At 39.1% G+C, this 19,674-nt stretch overlaps 1 protein-coding gene and 1 non-coding gene across 4 annotated transcripts in view; one reads left to right on the top strand and one right to left on the bottom strand.

Annotated features, from left to right (window-relative positions):
• LOC6574576 (uncharacterized protein DDB_G0271670) overlaps window positions 1-19,674 on the bottom strand; it is a 58,395-nt gene that overhangs the window by 5,677 nt on the left and 33,044 nt on the right. For 2 of the 3 annotated variants that reach the window (XM_002000583.4, XM_032733532.2), the window contains exon 3: window positions 2,411-2,514. In XM_002000583.4, coding sequence (XP_002000619.2) covers window positions 2,411-2,514 — 104 coding nt within the window. Of the gene's footprint in view, window positions 1-2,410; window positions 2,515-19,674 lie in introns of those variants that run through there. The other variant, XM_044007934.1, reaches the window with a different exon arrangement.
• Trnat-agu lies at window positions 4,843-4,916 on the top strand. Its single transcript has one exon. It is a non-coding gene; the product is annotated as a tRNA-Thr (tRNA).

Here is a 19,674-nt window from a genome sequence, read left to right as displayed (position 1 = left end):
CCCTCTTCTCGGCTATTGTCAGTTGCTACAGGGTATATGAAACGGTACCACACAAGTCCAACAGAATTTTTTTTTTTTGGGTCCAGCACTATCAGCTGGAACAGGACCATAACAATGATAATGCGGCAACATATTCATTGGCCTCTGATTCTGGCTCGCATGACAGAGCATTAATTGATCGCCGTGTAGCAGGCGGGCGCTGCGGGCGGTCCGTTTACGTGGAGACTCCAGTCGCAGTTCGAATTATGCAAATTAATAATCACATTTGTATACTTATGGCTAAAACATTTTAATTGGCCAACAGCGCTGACTCACACGCCTCCCTTTGCTCAGTCCGTCTCTTAATCACTCTCCCTCTCGCTCTTGCTCTTTCTCATTCTCATTCTCATTCTCTTTCATTTGAAATTTATGAATTGGCAAACGTTTTGGGCTTTCAATTAGCCGCCCCATTAGGCAACTAATCAAATCAGCTGCCAGACGGTCACAAGATCAGAATGCGGCTGGCATTTGAAATAACGGGCCGAAAAGCCAACGTAGGCCATTCGCAAGTGCATGAAAATCTATTTTAAGCTGCTGAGAAAGTGTCTCGAATGGAAATCTATAATTATATATAAATATATTTAAATGAGCTATTATGGCCAGATGCAGGGGATTTTGTTTGCTTATCGCCTGCTCTTAGAGCACTGTATAAATAGCTGCAATAAAGCGTAAACAAATTGCTTAATACAACACAAAGTTGTCTAGCAGCTGACTCTGATTGAAAAATATTTAAAAATTAAGTTATATATATATATAACTTTGATGACGCTTGTAGACAATTATAGAAAATGAAAATGATTTTAGAGACAAAAATTATTATTTATATATTATGAAAATGAAATTTGTATATTAAATAAAAATGTCTTTCAACAAATATATCAAGCGTGACTTTTAATTTAAGGAACTGATTTTTAATGAAGTTAAAATTTATAATAGATTAGTAAGAAACTAAATTACAAATTATTTACTTTCTTTTAATGATTAATGGTAAAGTTTACTATAGGATATATGCTCTCTAGTTAGGAACTAAGTTTGCTTAGTTTCGCCGAAAACCCGAATGTCAGACAATACAAATTGATGCCACTTCCGTTGCCCAACTCAATTCAAACTCAGCGGAAATCATGAATTTTAGATTTGACCGCTTCAAATTGAACTTTAGAGAAAGCTAGAGCGTGAGAGAGACACGGATAGAGCAAGCAAGTCCCTTCTGGTTGCTTCTTTTTGCTTAATTGTCGTAATATTGTCGGCAAAAAAAAAAAAAAAAAAAAAACAAAATAAGAAAAGTGTACAAAGGCCGCCCAGTCAGAACGCCCACTTGACCAACTTAGTGAAAATGCTTGAAATGCGGCGCCATCAAAAGGACCGCAAAGTACACACATGAGACAGACAGAGATGCTGCGTCCGCTGAGGCGCATCAATCAACACCAAAGTATCTGCAGCTATGGCTGCGAATGTATCTGTCAGATACAAAACGCGCCGTTGCGCGCTTGACAGAATTGGCACAAACGCGTCTATTTTGGCTGCGCATGCGAAAAGGTCAAAGTGCGGCGACAAAACACAACAACAACAACAGCAATAACAACAACAACAACATATGCAGCCGCTTGGCGCCAGACGGCGAGAAATGCGACGCGCACTGCAGCGGGGAGTCCAGGCGATCAGAAAAAACTGTCACATTAATTATCGACAGGACATGCCAGGACCCGACTCACTTGCCACTCGACAAAGCACCCCAGAGTGAGCTAAAAAAGAAATCGAAAAAACCGAAACTAAAACCAAATCGAATCTACGAATAATAAGAACAAGGGTTGGCCCAAAGGACCTCTTGACGGATGCTGTGTGTGTGTGTGTTTGTTTGCTCTGCCAGTTGCCTTTTGTTGTTGTGCACCTCAGTTAATTTCGTTATTTATAGCACTTAATGTTTGTTCCCTTCTCTGTGGGCCTTCGTTTGTTTGCCTTTGCCTTTGTTATTGGCTATCATCGAAATTTGCCGCTTCACTTGCTTGATAAGGCCACATAATTTGTTATTGAAATAACAATTTTCGGCAACAATTCATTAATATTTATTATTATTCCACTACTGTGCGGCAGATGGCGCAACAAACGAAATAATGAGATCGCAATTCAATAATAAAATATGAGTACAAGTTGAAAAAGAAATACAAATCGCATTGATGGGCGTTGATGAAGAAGGGATTAGAATTGAATATTAAAATAATGATTATAAACCAATTTGATAGTTTGAAAAGAAAATCTATATATTAAAAATACTAAAAAAAAAAAAACTTTTATTTAAATCTGAACATTTTTCACTTGCTCTAGGTTATCGACTATTTTTGATCTATGCAGATCTATTGAATGGTTTACTTACCGAGGCATAGGCCGCGCCACACGCATCCATGCACAGATACAAGCAGGTTGCCACACTTTGTATCTTAATGCGACCCACATCCACAGTGGAGCGCTGCAGAATGGCTGCAAGAAACGAAAAGAAAGCAGGTCATTAATTAATTATCAATCAATTTCCAACGGCGAGCAGCTGCCCAAAAAGTAATATATACACCATATCTGAATGCATATACATATGCTTAAGAGCTCAGAGCACAAAAGCCGCTTGATTAGCCCAACCAGAACCAGTGTGTCAGGATGTCAGCCCAAAAGGCCAGACCCAAGCTGACCAACTGCCAAAGCTGTTAATTAAATGTCCGACACTTTTAAATGCTGTCAAAAGAAATTGCAGCCAGCCAAACTGAAAGTCACCCAGCACTGTGTGCAGTGCATCAAAATGCTATTACGAATCCATAAATAATTTAAAGAAAAACAATAAAAACCACACTTAATCAAACAAAGTGAAATACGCCCTCCGGAGTCGAACCCGCCGCGCACTCAATCTAAGCACAGAGCGCGATAGACGAAGCGTTCAGCGTGCAGCGCCACTGCTGTGCGAAATTTGTCAACTGTACAATGGGGCGTTGCGGGCTAAAGTGAGGTTATAAATCGCGTATTTCGAGGTTAATTGAAATTGCTGCCATGAATTTCAAGTTCAGGCGCTGTGTAAAGGTCAAACCACTTGTGTGGCCACAGGGACCGCCTGCTCGACTCCGGCTGCCTGTCAATTTCCCAATCGCCTGGCCAAAGTGTGTCAGCACTTTGTGCCCCACACACAGAAACACACACACACACACATACATACATTCGTTCAATGAACCTTATGCACTTTATGCCATAATAAACAAGATTTTTTATAAATACTTGAACTGCAGCTTGTTATGAACCAATTGAAAAAGTCTTGGCAGCTGCCGCGGATATCATCAAAGCAGCCCAAAACTAAAAAAATTAAAAGAAAGAGCAGATAAAAGATTATTGAGGGAGTTAATGCCGGAACACAGTCCGTGGTTTCGGACTGCCAAAACGAAAGGGAAGAAAAACTATTGAGTGGCCACTTGAGTGACGGAAAAATTGATTTTTGACGCCAAAAAAATCGAAGAAGAATAGCGCAGTGTGTTTGCGTGTGTGTGTTTTTTCTTTAAAGAGTTGTTTACGTTACGGTAATGATCAACTATGGAGTACGGGCTGATTGGCCAGCAGATGGCGCTAGACCCAAACAACAAGCAGAGCATTTCTTTTGCGGCAGCACTTTATGAGCTATGCCCAAAGGAAATGGAAAAGTCTTGGCATATATGTACGTACCCCCAACAAACAGTAATATATTTCTGGAAAAGTCGGCAAGCCGCTGCTAAATCTTTACGATGCAAACTTTTGGTAATTTGTGTGAGCTGTGACAAATGGAAATGGAAAGTACATGAAAATGTTCAAAGAAAATGTGATGGAAAGTAGGCGTAAACTTTTGCCGCCTATGGTAAATGCGTGCACAGAACTTTGTTATTTTATTTGCTAGAAACTGTGTCAAAGATAAGCAGACGCCAGGGCGGCGCAAAAAATAAGTTTTATTGGGAGAAAAAAAGAATTGCTTTCCGCGATTTACGAGTCTGCATATCCGTATCTGTAGCAGCTGGCCAAACTAAACAATTTGGAATGCATTTGCCTTTTCGGTTTATTTACAGCATTACGGAAATTATAAAGTTGCAGCCGGATAAAAGTAAAATTGTGGCTTTTGCTTGATTTATAATTTCCCACCCAAAAACTAAAGCAAAACAAAAAATATATATATCTTCTTTTTTTTAAATCGAAGCCATGAATTATTGCCAACGTTGTTCCTTGAAATAAATGAAAATGAAAACGAGATGAAAAACTAAAATAAATGATATGCTAAGCGCTACACTTCATTTGCTACAGATCTTAAGAGCTGGGCGGGGGATATGTTGGCAGGGGTAGGGGTAGTTGCTGCTCGTAGCAAGTGACAGCCTTTCACTTTGTGTGTGTCCAAATGGCGCTTTTGGTGTTGCATTTCACTTGGTTTGCCCCATTTAAAAACCGATTTGTTTAGCTCGAGTTAACATAAGTAATTTTTCTTGTTTATATCTGTTTTTTATATTTTTGTGGATATATGTTTTTAACATATGAACACTTTTAGTTTGTATTGTGTGTGTGGGACGCACAACGAATCGTTCAAAATTATTAAAATTCCACGCATTTTGCTGCTGTTAGCTCGTTCTTGTTCTGCCTTCTCGCTCTTGCGCTCTCGCTCACTCTGTTGTTGTGCTGCCTGTGCTATTTTTAACCCCTAAAGCAGTAACAACAACAACAATAGCTGCGTGAGAACGAGCATGTCCATTCAATGTACGCAAGAGCAAAGTTCTTTGTGCTGCTTGTATTGATTGTTCGTTAGCACTGCTTGCATGTGGCGCCGTGGCTTAGTTGGTTAAAGCGCCTGTCTAGTAAACAGGAGATCGTGAGTTCGAATCTCGCCGGGGCCTAGCATACTGAAGTGTGCGGTAAATTTTTTTTTTTAATTTTTATTAATACATATAAATTATATTTTTATTTTTAATATTTGTTAAACAAAAAGTATGCATATAATTTAAAAAATCATTTTTCATATCATGATTTAAATTTTAAATTATTTTTTCATGACAAATGTTTAAAAATCAATCTTTTATAAACTAGAAAAATTTTTATGAACTTTACCATTTTTTAAGTTTCTTTTTATACTCATTCACGAAAGTGAATCAGTATATTGGTTTTGTGCAATGTCCGTCTTGCTGTCCGTCCGTCTGTCCGTCTGTCCGTCCGTCCGTCTGTCCGTCTGTCCGTCTGTCCGTATGAACGCAATCTATTTCGGCGCTATTGAAGCTAGAGACTTGAAATTTGGAACACATACTCGTGTATATCTCCGATTTATAAAGTGTTAAAATTTTCCCGATCCGCCCACTAGGGGCGTGGCAAATCGGAAAATGAATTTTCCGATATACCAGAAATCATGTTTGTTGAAGAGCTAGAAAGCTGAAATTTGGTATGTAGGTCCGCGTTGACCACCCAAGATCACGAGTTATGGCGGATATATCTACGCCCATTGGGGGCGTGGCAAATCGGATAAAACTGTATCTCCTAAAGTTGTAAACCTAGAATGCTGAAATTTTGCACGTTAGCTAATGGTATGATTCTATAAAGTCTGAAGATAAATTATAAATCTACGCCCATTGGGGGCGTGGCAAATCGGACCTGAAGATATAGTGATTTTTTAAATTCTCCTATATTTTGGACACTATTGATGGCAGAGACCTCAAATTTTGTATATATACTCGGACTGATCACCCAAGACCAAAAAGTTTTGTCGGATATATGTCCGCCCACAGGGGGCGTGGCAAACCGCAAAAGTTTATATCTCCTGAAGTATAATAGCTAGAAGCTTCAAATTTGGATAGTTGAGTTACTGGTAGCCTCCTCTATCGATTCCCCAAAAATAATTTTTACGCCTCTTTAGGGGCGTTGCATATCGAAAAATACCCTGTAATTTTCACATTTTTTGAGGGTAAGCATTCAAACTTTGCAGTTAGGGTACCGTTATCTCTTTCTAAAAACTGACCAAAAATGAGGTGTCTACGCCCAGTTGGGGCGTGGCAAATCGGAAAAACCTGTATATTCTACAGTATTAGAGCGAAACTTAACTACTAAATTGTTGATGGTATGTGAATGAGTATTCCGCAGTCGGTAACGCCCGACTGCAACGTTCTTACTTGTTTTTTTATAAAACATCCAATAATCTAACTGCTTATGGATCAAATTTGATCCACAACCAAAAAAAAAAGAAAACAACAACAATATAAACCGATAATTCCTTACACTTCACAGAGGTGTGAAATCAATGCATAATAATAAATACCCGAATGATCATTTATTGAACAATAAATGAGCTGGCAGCCCACAAATTGCTCGACAGTTCATTGAACCAACTGTGAAATGTTTTGTGGGGCCAAGCGGGAACAATATGCAGAATCAAACAAATTTGAATCCGAATCGAATGAATATCCGAAATTCAAGGCACGCATCTGAGCTGCTTTAAATTGCCCACATATTAAGCACGTAGAAAAGTCAGTCGGAGGCACGCACTTCCAATAATTAAAATGTCAAAATATGACTGTCAAAAGTCGAAGTTCTCGAAGGTGTACGCGATTGAGTTATGCGACAAACTTCATCAAAAAATTTTCCCCTTCGTGTTTAATCACCGTTGCAGCCGCACAATTTATGCTAATGAGGCCTTAATTTCGAGACTTTGTCACCGACTCGACAGTCGATAATGATTAAATTTATGATCGGCTCTTCAATAAAGGTTAACAATGAAAAAAAAAAAACTTTTTATTTTGGAATTTTTTTTTTTTTTTTTTTTATTGCTCATCAGGCATATTAAATTTAAAAATGCATGAATATATTTGAGAATGTAATTTCCATTATATGTTTAATTATGCTCACAACAAATATAATGTGTGACATATAATACAATTTATGCCGCGCTTTTTGTGGATATTCAACATAATTTGACAGCAGCCCTATAGAGGCCAATATAATGGCCATTTACTACTGTTCGCCGTTTTTATGATCGACTTATGTTTTCTGCCTCTTCATATATTTATATGGTTATGTATATACATATATTATTTATGTATGTGGCCAGCGTATTTTGACAATTTAATAGCATTCACAGCGACAGCGCATATCAATCAAAATAAAGTTGTATCTCACAGATACAGCTGGCACGCAGCTGAACTTTGTGCCACCAAACCAAACTGCTGCTATTAAACACTAATTAATTGCGGTTTATAGAGTTGTCTCTTTAAAGACAATAAATCTTCAGACTTCCAACTAGCAGAGGAAGAATCCGCAACTGCGGGCGCTTAGATAAGCGTCTTATATTTGGGTGTCGTAAAAGATTTAATGGGAAGGGAAGAGACACTTCAATAAAAGTGAAAACGGACTGTAAATCCCACAGCAGGCTCACCCCTATAAGAAGCTGAAAATATATTGAAATACATATCATATCAATTTATATATTCAATTCGCACACAGTTTATACAGTTCACTACCTTTTTCCTGCTTTGCTTAACCCCCTGATGCCGGTTCGGTTTTGCCAATAACCGAATTGCATTAACATGTCTTTTGGGGGTTGTCAACGGATATCCGATGCCAATATCCGATAGGACGAATGCGCATAAGTATAAATTATTAAAACCCATTGACAGCTGATGCTTAGGGGTTGCTACAAATTGGCATAGTTCTTGTTGTTGTTGTTGCCAATGCAGCCACGCCCACAAATGACAATAAGATAATCACATATGAAATTGCATATTGAAGAAATTTTTGATTAGTCTCCGATCTATTGTTATGATAAATGCGCAGACATTGATGGGATTTGTCAGGGCCCCAGCTGTGCGGTGCTAGAACTAAGCATCTAAACATAACTAGCCATGAGTCTTAGTGGCTTTCACTGGCAGAGGCCATGCCGCATAGGAAGCTACCGTTTAAGAGCATGACTAAATCTTGATATATCCCAAGTCCCAATTCATTAATGAAAAATGAACGTAGTTATTGAGCGTGCCTTGATTTGATTAAATCAGACTAATAATGTGTAAAGTATGGGGCCCACCAGGCGAGTCCCCGTCCGCGTCGGAGTCCGCTAAGCTGCTTTGCCGTAAAGGTTTTACCAAGTTTTACCAGTGAAAGTTCAGCTGATTTGAATAGAAAATATGCCAGCAAGTGTATAGCATGTTGTTCTTACAAATTAAAACAAGTCGAACAGCAAAAACCAAATATGAAAATTTGAAAAACAAAAACTTCAAACAATTTGTAGCTGTTGTATAAGGAAAAAAACATGTTAAAACATGTCAAAAATTTTTAAAGAAGTTGTTAAAAGCTTGAGAGAGAGAAAGAAAATTGTTTTTGAATGCATTTCGTAAAGGTGCCACGCCTCCGTTTGACGCTGCCGCCCCGCCGGACTCAATGACAGGCCAATTTGAAGGCGCCCGCTGCGCGCGCCTCTGCCAGCGTCGCAGTCGGCGTCACAGTCAGAGTCGATGTCGTTGTCAACTTTGCGGTCAGCGTCTAGTTTTTGTCTTTCTTTCTTATTTTTTTATCTTTTTTTTTTTAGTTTTGGTTTTGGTTTTCCGCATTTTCTTGTATCTGCCCAACCAGTTGGAGTGGAAATGAAATATGTAGATGAGTCTTTAATTAATTTGAGACACGACACGACAAGTGGCGTCGTCTGTGGCTGCGTCTGTGGCAGCAAATGCAACGGCAACGGCAACAGCATCGGCAACTGCATCGGCATCGCCATCAGCATCTGCAACTGCAACGGCGACTGCCTCCTGCCGCTTTTTGGGCCCCGCCAGCTTTTTAGGCCAAGAATCAGGCGACAGGTTTAGGTCCCAGCTCTACGCACAACTATTCAGTGACGTGAAGGCAGGTGTTGACTCACCTGGCTGACTGGCCATTAGAGGCTGTGATCGGTTTTAAATGCGCCCATTGATCATATCGTTATATCTGCAATTGTCAGGCGCTCAGTGTGTCAGCTATTAAATTCATGTTCAATTCAATTAAACTATCGTCCAATCAATTTCCATAAGTTGTTGGCGATCCACAGGCCAACAAAAGCTGCATACAAAGTGGTTCAGCCTGAAGTTTCAGTTTAGATAATATATTCCATAAATGTACGTGAAAGATGCCAAGATAAGTTAAAGATAGTTTTTTATATTCTTTAGTCATAAAAGAAATACATATATATTGATGTCATAAGAAATATTATATAGTGATTTGGACATTTAATTTGTATAGTAGATTTTACAAATTCCTCAGCAGCTGATTTAATTTCTTTGTTCAACTTCATTGATCATCAAGAATCTTTTGTTTCTCGATAAAGCTCCAATAGCTTTGATTTATGATAGAGAATAAATAGAATTATAGTTATCAAAGAAAGTTTTCTTCATATCATATTACCCCATACAATGAATGATCTTAAAAGCGTCATCTATAGATTTAGATTCTTCAATACAAATGTTCTGATCCATTTACTTTAATCACTGCTATAATACAAAATAATATTTAGTTTTATCTGTATACTCTAAGATCTCGTTAATCAACGCCAACCCATTGATCTTATTGCAGCATCCCATCTTATTATAGAGCATAGCCTGTGATCGATACGAGATAAATTATTTCTAATCTCTTGAAGACTTACTCCAGTGCATGCTAATCGTTGCGGTCCATAATTCTTTGTCAATTTGTCAGTGCTCTGTTGATCTTGATGCAGCTACTGATCTTTCCAAGAACCACTGAGATCTGATCTATGCCGTCAGTCAACTCGGCGGAACCACAAACACATTGCACGAGCCACAACAGGCCATTGATCATTCGCTTAACCCATATATCTATTATAGACAAAACATCGATCGGCTGACACCAGAAGTGTGCGACCGAAGACTTCCGCCCGATGACAGTCGGTGCGGACAGTCAGCTGCCCGCATACAAGAATTCTATCTGTGTGCCAGACAATTTTAAAAGCTGAGCGTCTGCAAATGCTAAAAATGTTTTATGGATTCTATGTAGCAACTATTTTTGTTTGTATTTCTTTTCATTCTTTTTAGTTTTTTTTTTTTTTTTTTTTGTTGTGTGGCATAAAAAAATGCAGTCTAACCAGACATTGAAGTAAGACGCTGACAGGCGGGCGGTCGGTCGGGCGGTTGCACTGGGTCGGGGTAGGCTTTTGGCGAACGGGTCTACCAAATAGCAATTGACAGGTTGGGCTTTGACAGCGATGCGTGCAAAACATGCGGCTTATAACAGTTCATTTTGGCCGCATGTATGCATGTCTGCATGTCCGCATGTCGCGCATGTAATTAAAAGATTTATATATATATCTGTATGTAAATTGCATGCGAAAAATATAGATACATTTATCTTTTTGCCGCATAAATCAAACATGTGACAAATTGTCTAATTGACTTCTGACAATTTGCTGATGGCAATTAAATGCACACTTTATTGGCCGAGTCTCGAGCCAAGCTTGTTGCTCTTAATGCAAAAGCAAAGACGCATGCCACGCCTACAAATAGCACATCTTATCTCACGCTTTGTTGACTGTTTTGTTGCCAACTTTGTTGTTAATTTAATGGGAGCCTTAATGTGTCACATAATGATAACGAGGATAGGGCGCAGTGTAGTGCCCTCTAGCACTTAAGATAGATCAGCTTAATGCTGTATGCAAATATTTGCCACACACACACACACATACACAGGCACACATCATGATTGTAGTGCAGCGAGCGCTGCTGCTACAGTTGGTTCTATAAAAGTTCCCAGCGCTGTGCGTGGCAGCTAAAACTCTGAACAGAGCCGACCATGAAAAGTTCGCTAAATTGAAGCTTATCGCGTGGGTCGTAGCATAAATTCTATCAGAATTATCTGCTTTATTTGATTTTCATATTAAGTGAATTGTTATTGTCGGCTTGATCCAAGTGGAAGCCTCAATTGAATTAGGGTTTTCTAGAAATAGATAGCTGTAGTGCGTAAACAAGGTAGAATGTTCCATAAAACAATTTTCCAAATACATTATACACACCTAAGTAGATTTGCATTTTCTATGAAATAGATAACACTGAATTCTTAGTAATTTTTTCATGATTATTTTAAAGTACTCTATATTTGGTTGTAATATCCCATTCGAAACAAAAGTTTCTCCCACAGCTAAGAACTTGTTGCTCGACTTTCCAGATATTTGACTAACCGTACAGAGCACCCATTAATGTAATGGCTCCCCAAACAGCAGTCTGATTGGACTTGTGGCGAAAGTGGGGGAATGGGCGCTCTGCAAACATATTGTAAATTCGAGTTACAGTCAAAGTTCAAAGCGTTTCCATTTGTATTAGAGACGACGTCGTTTACGTCAGTTTGACATGATTTAGCCATGTCAAGGGATACGATTTGGTTCGCTACGGCTTGGTAATACGAAATCGAATTGGCATTGGAGCTGCCTGCTGACACACATATTACACGCCCCAGGGCACAGAGATACATATAGTCAAATATATATAAGTTGTGAATGGTAGACATCTTAATACTTGGAATCTGGAGCACAACGAATTGTTGCTCATACTGTGTTATTGTGCGTGCAGCTAAATTGTCGCCTTGTCAACGTCAAGGGGCAAATATATTTTTAGCTGTCAGCCCGCTAGACATTTGACATGTACTGCAGCACCCTCGCCTCGTCGCGCTCTTTTTGAAAGAAGCAAATATTTCAATTAGTTAGAGTTGAATTGTTGTGGCCAAAGTTGTTAATGGCAGCTAATGCTTCCTTAAATGTTGTCGGAGAGATAGATGTAAGCTTAGATGTAGTTACGTAGATATAGATAAGGGTAGAGGCATAAATATATCAATATATAGATACAGATACAGATACAGATACAGATACAGATACAGATACAGATACAGATACAGATACAGATACAGATACAGATACAGATACAGATACAGATACAGATACAGATACAGATACAGATACAGATACAAATACAGATACAGATACAGATACAGATACAGATACAGATACAGATACAGATACAGATACAGATACAGATACAGATACAGATACAGATACAGATACAGATACAGATACAGATACAGATACAGATACAGATACAGATACAGATACAGATAGAGATGCAGATAGAGATGCAAATAGAGTTACAACAGCCATAGATACATTAGATACGGATATATCTACCAATTCATGCGCTCTATTTGCAGCACGCGTAATTGTGCCCACTGCATCGGGTGTTAGTTAAGCCAACAATGTGTCTCATAGATACGTTTCATAGCTGCAGCTGTGTTTGTGCGCGCGTAAATAGCGCAAAGCGCGCTTAGTGGCATTTGCAATTAATTCACAGCAAACAGCAAATGTTGCAAATAAATTAGCAGGCCAAATGCAGCAACAACAACAGCAACAATATCGGCAGCAGCAGAAATTCGTGTGTAATTGTAACGTACCACAAAATAAAACACAGGCTGTAAAAAGTATCTGTAAAACGAGCTGTGCGCTGCAATGGAAGCCGGGCAGCAAAATAAAAATGAAAAGTGCGACGTTGTCGCTTATCGAGTGGCCGGCAACAACGACAACAACTACAACCACAACAACAAACAGTGCACCGTCAGCAATTTCGGTTGTTGTTGTTGTTTCTGTTATTGTTGCTATTGCGCGCACACGTCATAATTATCGGCGCAAATGAACGACGAGCCGAACACACACACACACACACACACACACATACAGACAGGCAGGCAGACTACCTATTGCAGATACATTTACAGATACAGCTACAGCTACAGATACAGATACATTTGTACACGACCAGCACAATGCAAAATATATTGGCTTAGGTCAGTGGCTCATTGAACGCAAATGCAAATTGTTGTTGTTGTTGGTATTTCGCACTTCACACCATAGCAAAGCACGAGGCGAGCAACGAACGAATGTTTATATGTGTCTCTGTGTGTGTTTTAGTGTATGTGTGTGTGTGTGAGTCTGTGTATCTGCAAGATACAAACTGCAAGTAGCTGACTTAATGTGATAAACAAACTAAACGCCCGCCTTGGCGGTCAGTTAAAATTTTTAAACAAATATGAAAAGAGCAAATACTTTTTAAAGTGTTACCTCATCAGTCCAAGTAACAGATACAGATACATGGGAGCTGGGAGCTGCAGATACATTTGGTGTGCGATATGAAGTCAACTGTGCAAATAAATCAATTGCTGACTTTACAGTTACAACTGTTTAGATATAGATACATTTGCAGATTCAATAATGGAAATGTAAATACGATTAGTGATAGATACAGATACAATTTCAAATGCAAACAAATACATAGATACATTCTCAAACACACATACTCAATGAGAAAGACAAAGATACTGTTCAGCTTCAGATGGTGTATGTATATTATATATTCACTCTTCATAAATGACTTGTAAACTGTGGTCTCCTCTCGTTTGGACTATGCGAAGCAGGTTCTCTTGGCATTCCATATAGGCTTACCATATCCCCTATAAGAAAACTATCGAATTTCAAGTGCCCCAGCCCCGAAACCAGACCTGACTGAGTTGGGTGCGTAGATAAAAGAGCGAATTCTATTATTATGATTCTTGTTTATTAGCTGACCGCTGTCAGTCTTTATAAAAGTCAGAGCTCATAAATATTAACAGAAATTCCATGAAATCTATAACATACTCCTGGTAATTGGCCATTAATTAAAATTAAAATATTCGAAATGCTATTTAAAGTTATTTATAAACAATATTAACGAAACTGTTGCCCAATTGCCAGGTCTTATAAAAGATGCCATAAAAAATAAAAAGTCCATAATGGAGACATACGAAATCTGTCATTAAAAGCACGCAACAGCCAATAAACAGAGATACTATAAATAAAACATAGATATAGATACAAATATAAATATACAAATACCAAATGCATGTATATGCTATCGAGGCAATATCGATAAGGCATGGAATCGAGAGTGAAAGTCTTTGCTCCACTTCCCCAAATGCACATAAAAATTAACAAAAAATCAACAAATGCGTAGAAATTGAGATAAGCGCATGCCTAACAGCTAGTATCTCTACTGCAACTATCTGTGTATCTATGTATCTTTGGCGGCTTTATTGTCGCCGACATGCATCATAAATGGGGAAAATTGTTGCTTTCATCGCGGCCATCTGTAAAGTTTTTACATTCGAAAATTTCCACGTTACATGACCGCATACTACCGAAAAAAGAAAATATATTATTGGGCTGAGAAAATCTTTATGATGTGTTAAGCCATTATGGAAATGTTGATTCTATATCGCTTTCCCATTATTCTATTTGTTTCCATTTTGGTTTACGCCTCGCTCTTAATTATTATTTAAATGTTTGCCTTAATTGACCTCATAATGCGGCATGAAATTGTATTGCTATACACTTGAGTCCATAAGCTGAATGTTTTGCACGCTTGATTGAATGAGCGCTTGACTAAACGAATGCGCCAACAACAGCTGAGGGTGCAACAGCTGAAAAATTGTGGGAACAGCGCGACTGGCCTGGGGCAGAATCAAAGATGCAGTAGCAGCTTGGAAGCTGCCAGCTTAGAGACAGCTGAGGGGCCCCATATAACTAATAATAATAGACAATTTGAAAGAAAAGAAGAATTATTGAGCTGTGAGATTCTAAAGGTGTGTTCAGGTAGGGCTTTTAAAAATGGGAATATAAATAAGATTCTCTGAAGTTGACAGAAAGTGAAATTAACCAATTCCATTTTGAAGAAAGTGAATCTTATTGAGTCTGGGTATTCGAGCTAAACTAAACTAATATTTCCCTGAGTAACTTTATCTATATAATCTACTTACTATACTGTTCCCCACTTAGCAGAAACTTGATGACCTTAATCAAATCATTGATTCAACGAAATATTCATAAATCATAATTAATACATCATTTGCAAACACTCCTTTAACGATGCATTGTTGATCCGGCAGCCTTATTGCTTGTTAAGCGCTTGTCAAATGCATTTGTCAGCTAATGTCGCGGCCACCTTGTAGCACTTGTAGACATTTGCAGCACAGACACGCGACGACAACAACAACACTTCGCCTACTGTGCAATCAGCCGCAATAAAAAGTCGAGCATTTGGAAAACGTTTAACAATAGACGCGATCTGGCGCATTGCCAAAGCCAAAGCCAACGCCAAAGCCCCAAAGGCCCCCAGAGTCCAGTGGAACATGGAGCGTTTGTCATGCATCGTGGGCAACACTTGCCACCAGGCTGTAGTTGTTGCAGTTGCTGTTGCCATTGCAGTTGGCAGTTGGCAGTTGTTTGTGTTGTTGTTGTTGTTGTTGTTATGGCTATAACAGCACATATATTTTGTTTGTTGGCCACGTTATGTTCACACTTGGCGCGCGTGTTGAGATCGTTTATCGATTGACAGGCAATTGTGATTTATGCAAATTACAGCTCGACACCTTAGCGAAAATCCAACAAAGAAGCAGAGGAAAAAAAAAACTGCAACATGAATGAAAATTTGTGCGCTTTCTTCTTCTAATCTTTTTTATTCGATTTGCCATGTTTTGTTTTGGGCTTTGTTTATTGACTTGTTGCAAGAAAATAGAGTCAAGACATTTGGGCAGCGTGGCATGCCACACACGCACACGCAGACACCCACACACACACACACACACACACACACACACGTATAACAACAATTTGATTGTTTTCATTTCTATTAATATTTTCTTTGGAAAAATTATTCTTGCACCCCATAAAAATGTTCGCTGTTGTGTAGCATCAACAACTGAGTAGCACGGACAGGCATTAATCACATGCCAAAAACCGCATTGCTCAGCTAGCCATCTGAAGTAGTTCTGCTCGCATCTATTTCGTTCCGATTTCTAAGCAACTTTTCCTTTTTGCGCCTCTATTGTTATTTATAGCGGCCAGCGGGCAGACGCCCGAGCGCAAAACAGAAATCAAACACACTGAAACATGCGTCAATAACCCCATTCTCCATAGACGACTAAGCGAAAATCGATTTGCAATCATTTATGATATTCCCTGCGAATTGAATGTGGTGTGAGTGCTATGCTCAGAGCTGTTTATACATTGATTTGATAGTGGATTGGAGTGGAGTGTAACCCAAGACGATGTGCAGCTTATCTACCCGGCTATCGAGCCACTTTTCGACTCACTTTAACTTTGCTCTAATCTCTGTCATTGATATTGTGCCTCAATACATATGCGTGACAAGATCGTCTGATAAGCACGCCACTTTGAGTCTTACACAAGTGAAAACCTTCTAGAGCTCGCAGGTATTCCTATTATTATGAAAATTATGAAGGTGTCTCTATGTACAAAAATAAATAATAGGGTATACGAATAAATCATTCTATGATTAAGGCTACAATAATAATAATAGAAATAATAATAATAATAATAAGAATAATCATAAATATTAAATAAATAAATAATAAATAATAAATAATAAATAATAAATAATAAATAATAAATAATAAATAATAAATAATAAATAATAAATAATAAATAATAAATAATAAATAATAAATAATAAATAATAAATAATAAATAATAAATATTAATTATAAATAATAAATAATAAATAATCAATAATAAATAATAAATAATAAATAATAAATAATAAATAATAAATAATAAATAATAAATAATAAATAATAAATAATAAATAATAAATAATAAACAATAAAAAATAAAAATATAATATATAGTGCTGAAGAGCTGTATAATTATAATTAATAATGAAAATTATAATAATTCTCCAGAACATATATAAGACATTTTTATTTAAACCTAGTGTTTCCCATTAGCTCATTAGTCGCATACAAAAACGGCAAGACAAATGAAAGAAAAATAATGCTTAGAGGTGTAAATAAAGTGAAGTCAGATTCCCACAGCTCTTGTGACAACAATCATTAGATAGTCTCGACGCAATCGTGTGCACAGCAACTGCACGACTGCGGCGCACCCAAATGAAAGAAAAGCGCTGAAGAAGTTCGGGGCGGGCAACTTGGGACAGCATAATTGATTTGTCTAATGCGGCAGGCAGAGCGCACAACTCCGCATGGGCTTTGGCAATTACGGCTAGGCGGCCGGAGTGCTGTTTGTTTTGTACGTACGTTGATGCAGTTGCACGATAAAAAGATACAAAGATACATTTCTGCTCGTTTAATTGCGGGCTACACGCTGAGCTCGTTCCGTTCCCCACTCAGCTCCCGCCACCCCATCAACTACGCTGATTAGCTGTTGAGTTATTAGCAAACACAGACATGACTGTGCATATAGATGCGTATGTAGATACATCTTTAACTCAGTGTGAGAGAGATCCGTGTGAGTTCTGCCGAGATCTGAGCTGATAGATACTGATAACTTGCTGGCAATCAGTCATTTGTTCAGTTATTCATTCACATTGGCCAATGTTTGGCAATCAGCAGCTGGCAGCGTTGCGCAAACAAAGGTGCCACACGGAGCGTGGAAAGCCGCCCCAGGATTGACAGCCAGACAGACGGGGCGACAGTTAGCCAGCCAGCCAGCCCACTTGACAAAGCTAAACAAAGCTCAAAGGTTTCATTGCTTAATGTCAGGAGCTCCACAAGCGACTTAAACTGATTTATAATTGCGATACGATACATTCTTTTAGCTGCCGCCCCTCTCACACTCTCTCCCTCTCTCTCTCACTCTCTCACTCTCTGTCTCTTTCTCTCTGTGCAAATAAATAAGCGCCTTAGTTCAGGCGTTGACAACGCCAGGCCATGGCCAATCCTCAACCGGGCAAATATGTGGGCAAGCGGCGCTCGAGGAGCAGGCGACAAGTGTGTAAATTGAAACCCATTTGACTTGCGATCTCGTCTCGGTCTGCTCTCCGGTCCGGTCCATCGTGCCTGGGTGTTAAAAACAAGCCAAGCACTAGCATCGATGCTGGAGACCACCGACTGTGTCGCTGGCCATTTAACAGCTACTAAAAACCCAACGATGGCCGATCTCGCATATAAGAAATTGAACTTTAAGCACTTTTCTGAAGCGGTTTATCATCAATACACCGAAGTGGATTTGCTCTTGAGCGGATTTAATTGCATACTGCTGATTGACATTTATGTAGCCATATATCTATATATGTATATATAAATATATTGTATACTTAAGTAGAGCATTTTGCATATTACAGCTGCTGCCAACTTGAACAATACTATCGTGTTTTAGTAATAGATCAAAGATTGCGATGAAAATTCTGGTGCCCAGACAAACTTATATGAGCAAACTTATATGGTTATAGCGTCTTCCAGGTATAACGACGGTTCCTTGACCTAACGACGACCAAGTTTTACAGTATTTTTTATGAACTAAAATTCTTTTATCAAATTTTGATAGTCGACATATTAAAAGATATCTGATTTTAAAAATATTTATTAATATTATATAAGCTATTAATACTTATATATTTCATATACCTTTACATATTTTGATCTTTGATTTTTTTTCTATTTATTCACAATTTCACAATATTTAAACTTTATTCTTATTCCAGCCCACAAGATTTGTTTGCTGTGCAATTGCCCAAGTCTAACGAGCCCTCTAGCTTTTATTGCCAGTTAATTACGAAATACTTGGCTCGACCAACTGTTTGACAAGTTTATAATACCCTCTGGCGGTGGTGAGGGTATGCAAAAACGAATTGAATAAAACTAAAGAGCGCCATCAAAACAGGCAACAAAATATGCGTAATTATCGGCTAGCCATTGGCAGGCGTGCAGTTCCGCTTCGCTTCGCTGCGCTGCTCTGATCTGAGCCAAAAGCTCAAGACAAGGCAACGGCTACCATTCGCAGTCGCGGAGTCTGGGCCTTTGTGTCTGAGCCGTCAGTGTCTGTCTGGCTGTCTGTCCGTTTGGCATCCTGGCGCTAAAACGAACGAAACCTGCGAGCGGCAACAATGCGATAAATAACCCGGCAGCTAATTTAAATGGCGTGGCCAATGCGCGGCCCATAAAAACCCAATCGAAACTAGATCTGATTAACTTTGATTTATCGTAGGCGGCGGCGGCAGCGGCGGCGGTGGTAGGCAGCGGCAGTCGCTAAATTTAGCCCAGCTGCAGTTGTATCTGTGAGCTAGGGCCACAGCATCTGCAGCAGCCACAGTCAGAGCCACAGCCAGAGTCGCAGTCGCAGTCGCAGCTTCAGCTTCATTAGGCTGCGGTTAAAAGGGCAGCGCAGCATCCTTTTTGCGAATTGAATTGTAGCTCTGCGTCTGGGCGTGAGTTTGAGTAATGCGTGGGCGTTGGCTGGCTGGCGTTGGGTCACATATTTGCACTTTGACTGCCAGCCACGGCTGCCACCCTCGCACCGTCATCGCCAAGTTGAATGGCCTTAGCGGCCTTGTTAGCGCTAACTTCCTTATGCAAAGCAGGGCAATAGACTAGAGTGAGGCAAACTTTTGCTGCAATTTGCATGCAAATCGTTGACATTATTTGGAGCCACTCTTCAAGCTCTTTCACTGTTATGAGCCACTCACGACACCGTCACGTCCTACGCTGCCAAAAAAACGAGAGAAATGAAGTGAGATCCAAAGAAAGGGCCTTTTCCCATTTGCACAGCATTTCATTAGCATAGCAAAAAGGCGGAGCTGCATAAAGGCC

This window comes from Drosophila mojavensis, unplaced genomic scaffold (assembly GCF_018153725.1).
Source record: "Drosophila mojavensis isolate 15081-1352.22 unplaced genomic scaffold, ASM1815372v1 contig_231, whole genome shotgun sequence".
In the NCBI taxonomy this organism is placed as follows: domain Eukaryota; kingdom Metazoa; phylum Arthropoda; class Insecta; order Diptera; family Drosophilidae; genus Drosophila; species Drosophila mojavensis.
The sequence above is the reverse complement of the archived record's forward strand: the minus strand, read 5'-3'. Positions and strand labels throughout refer to the sequence as shown.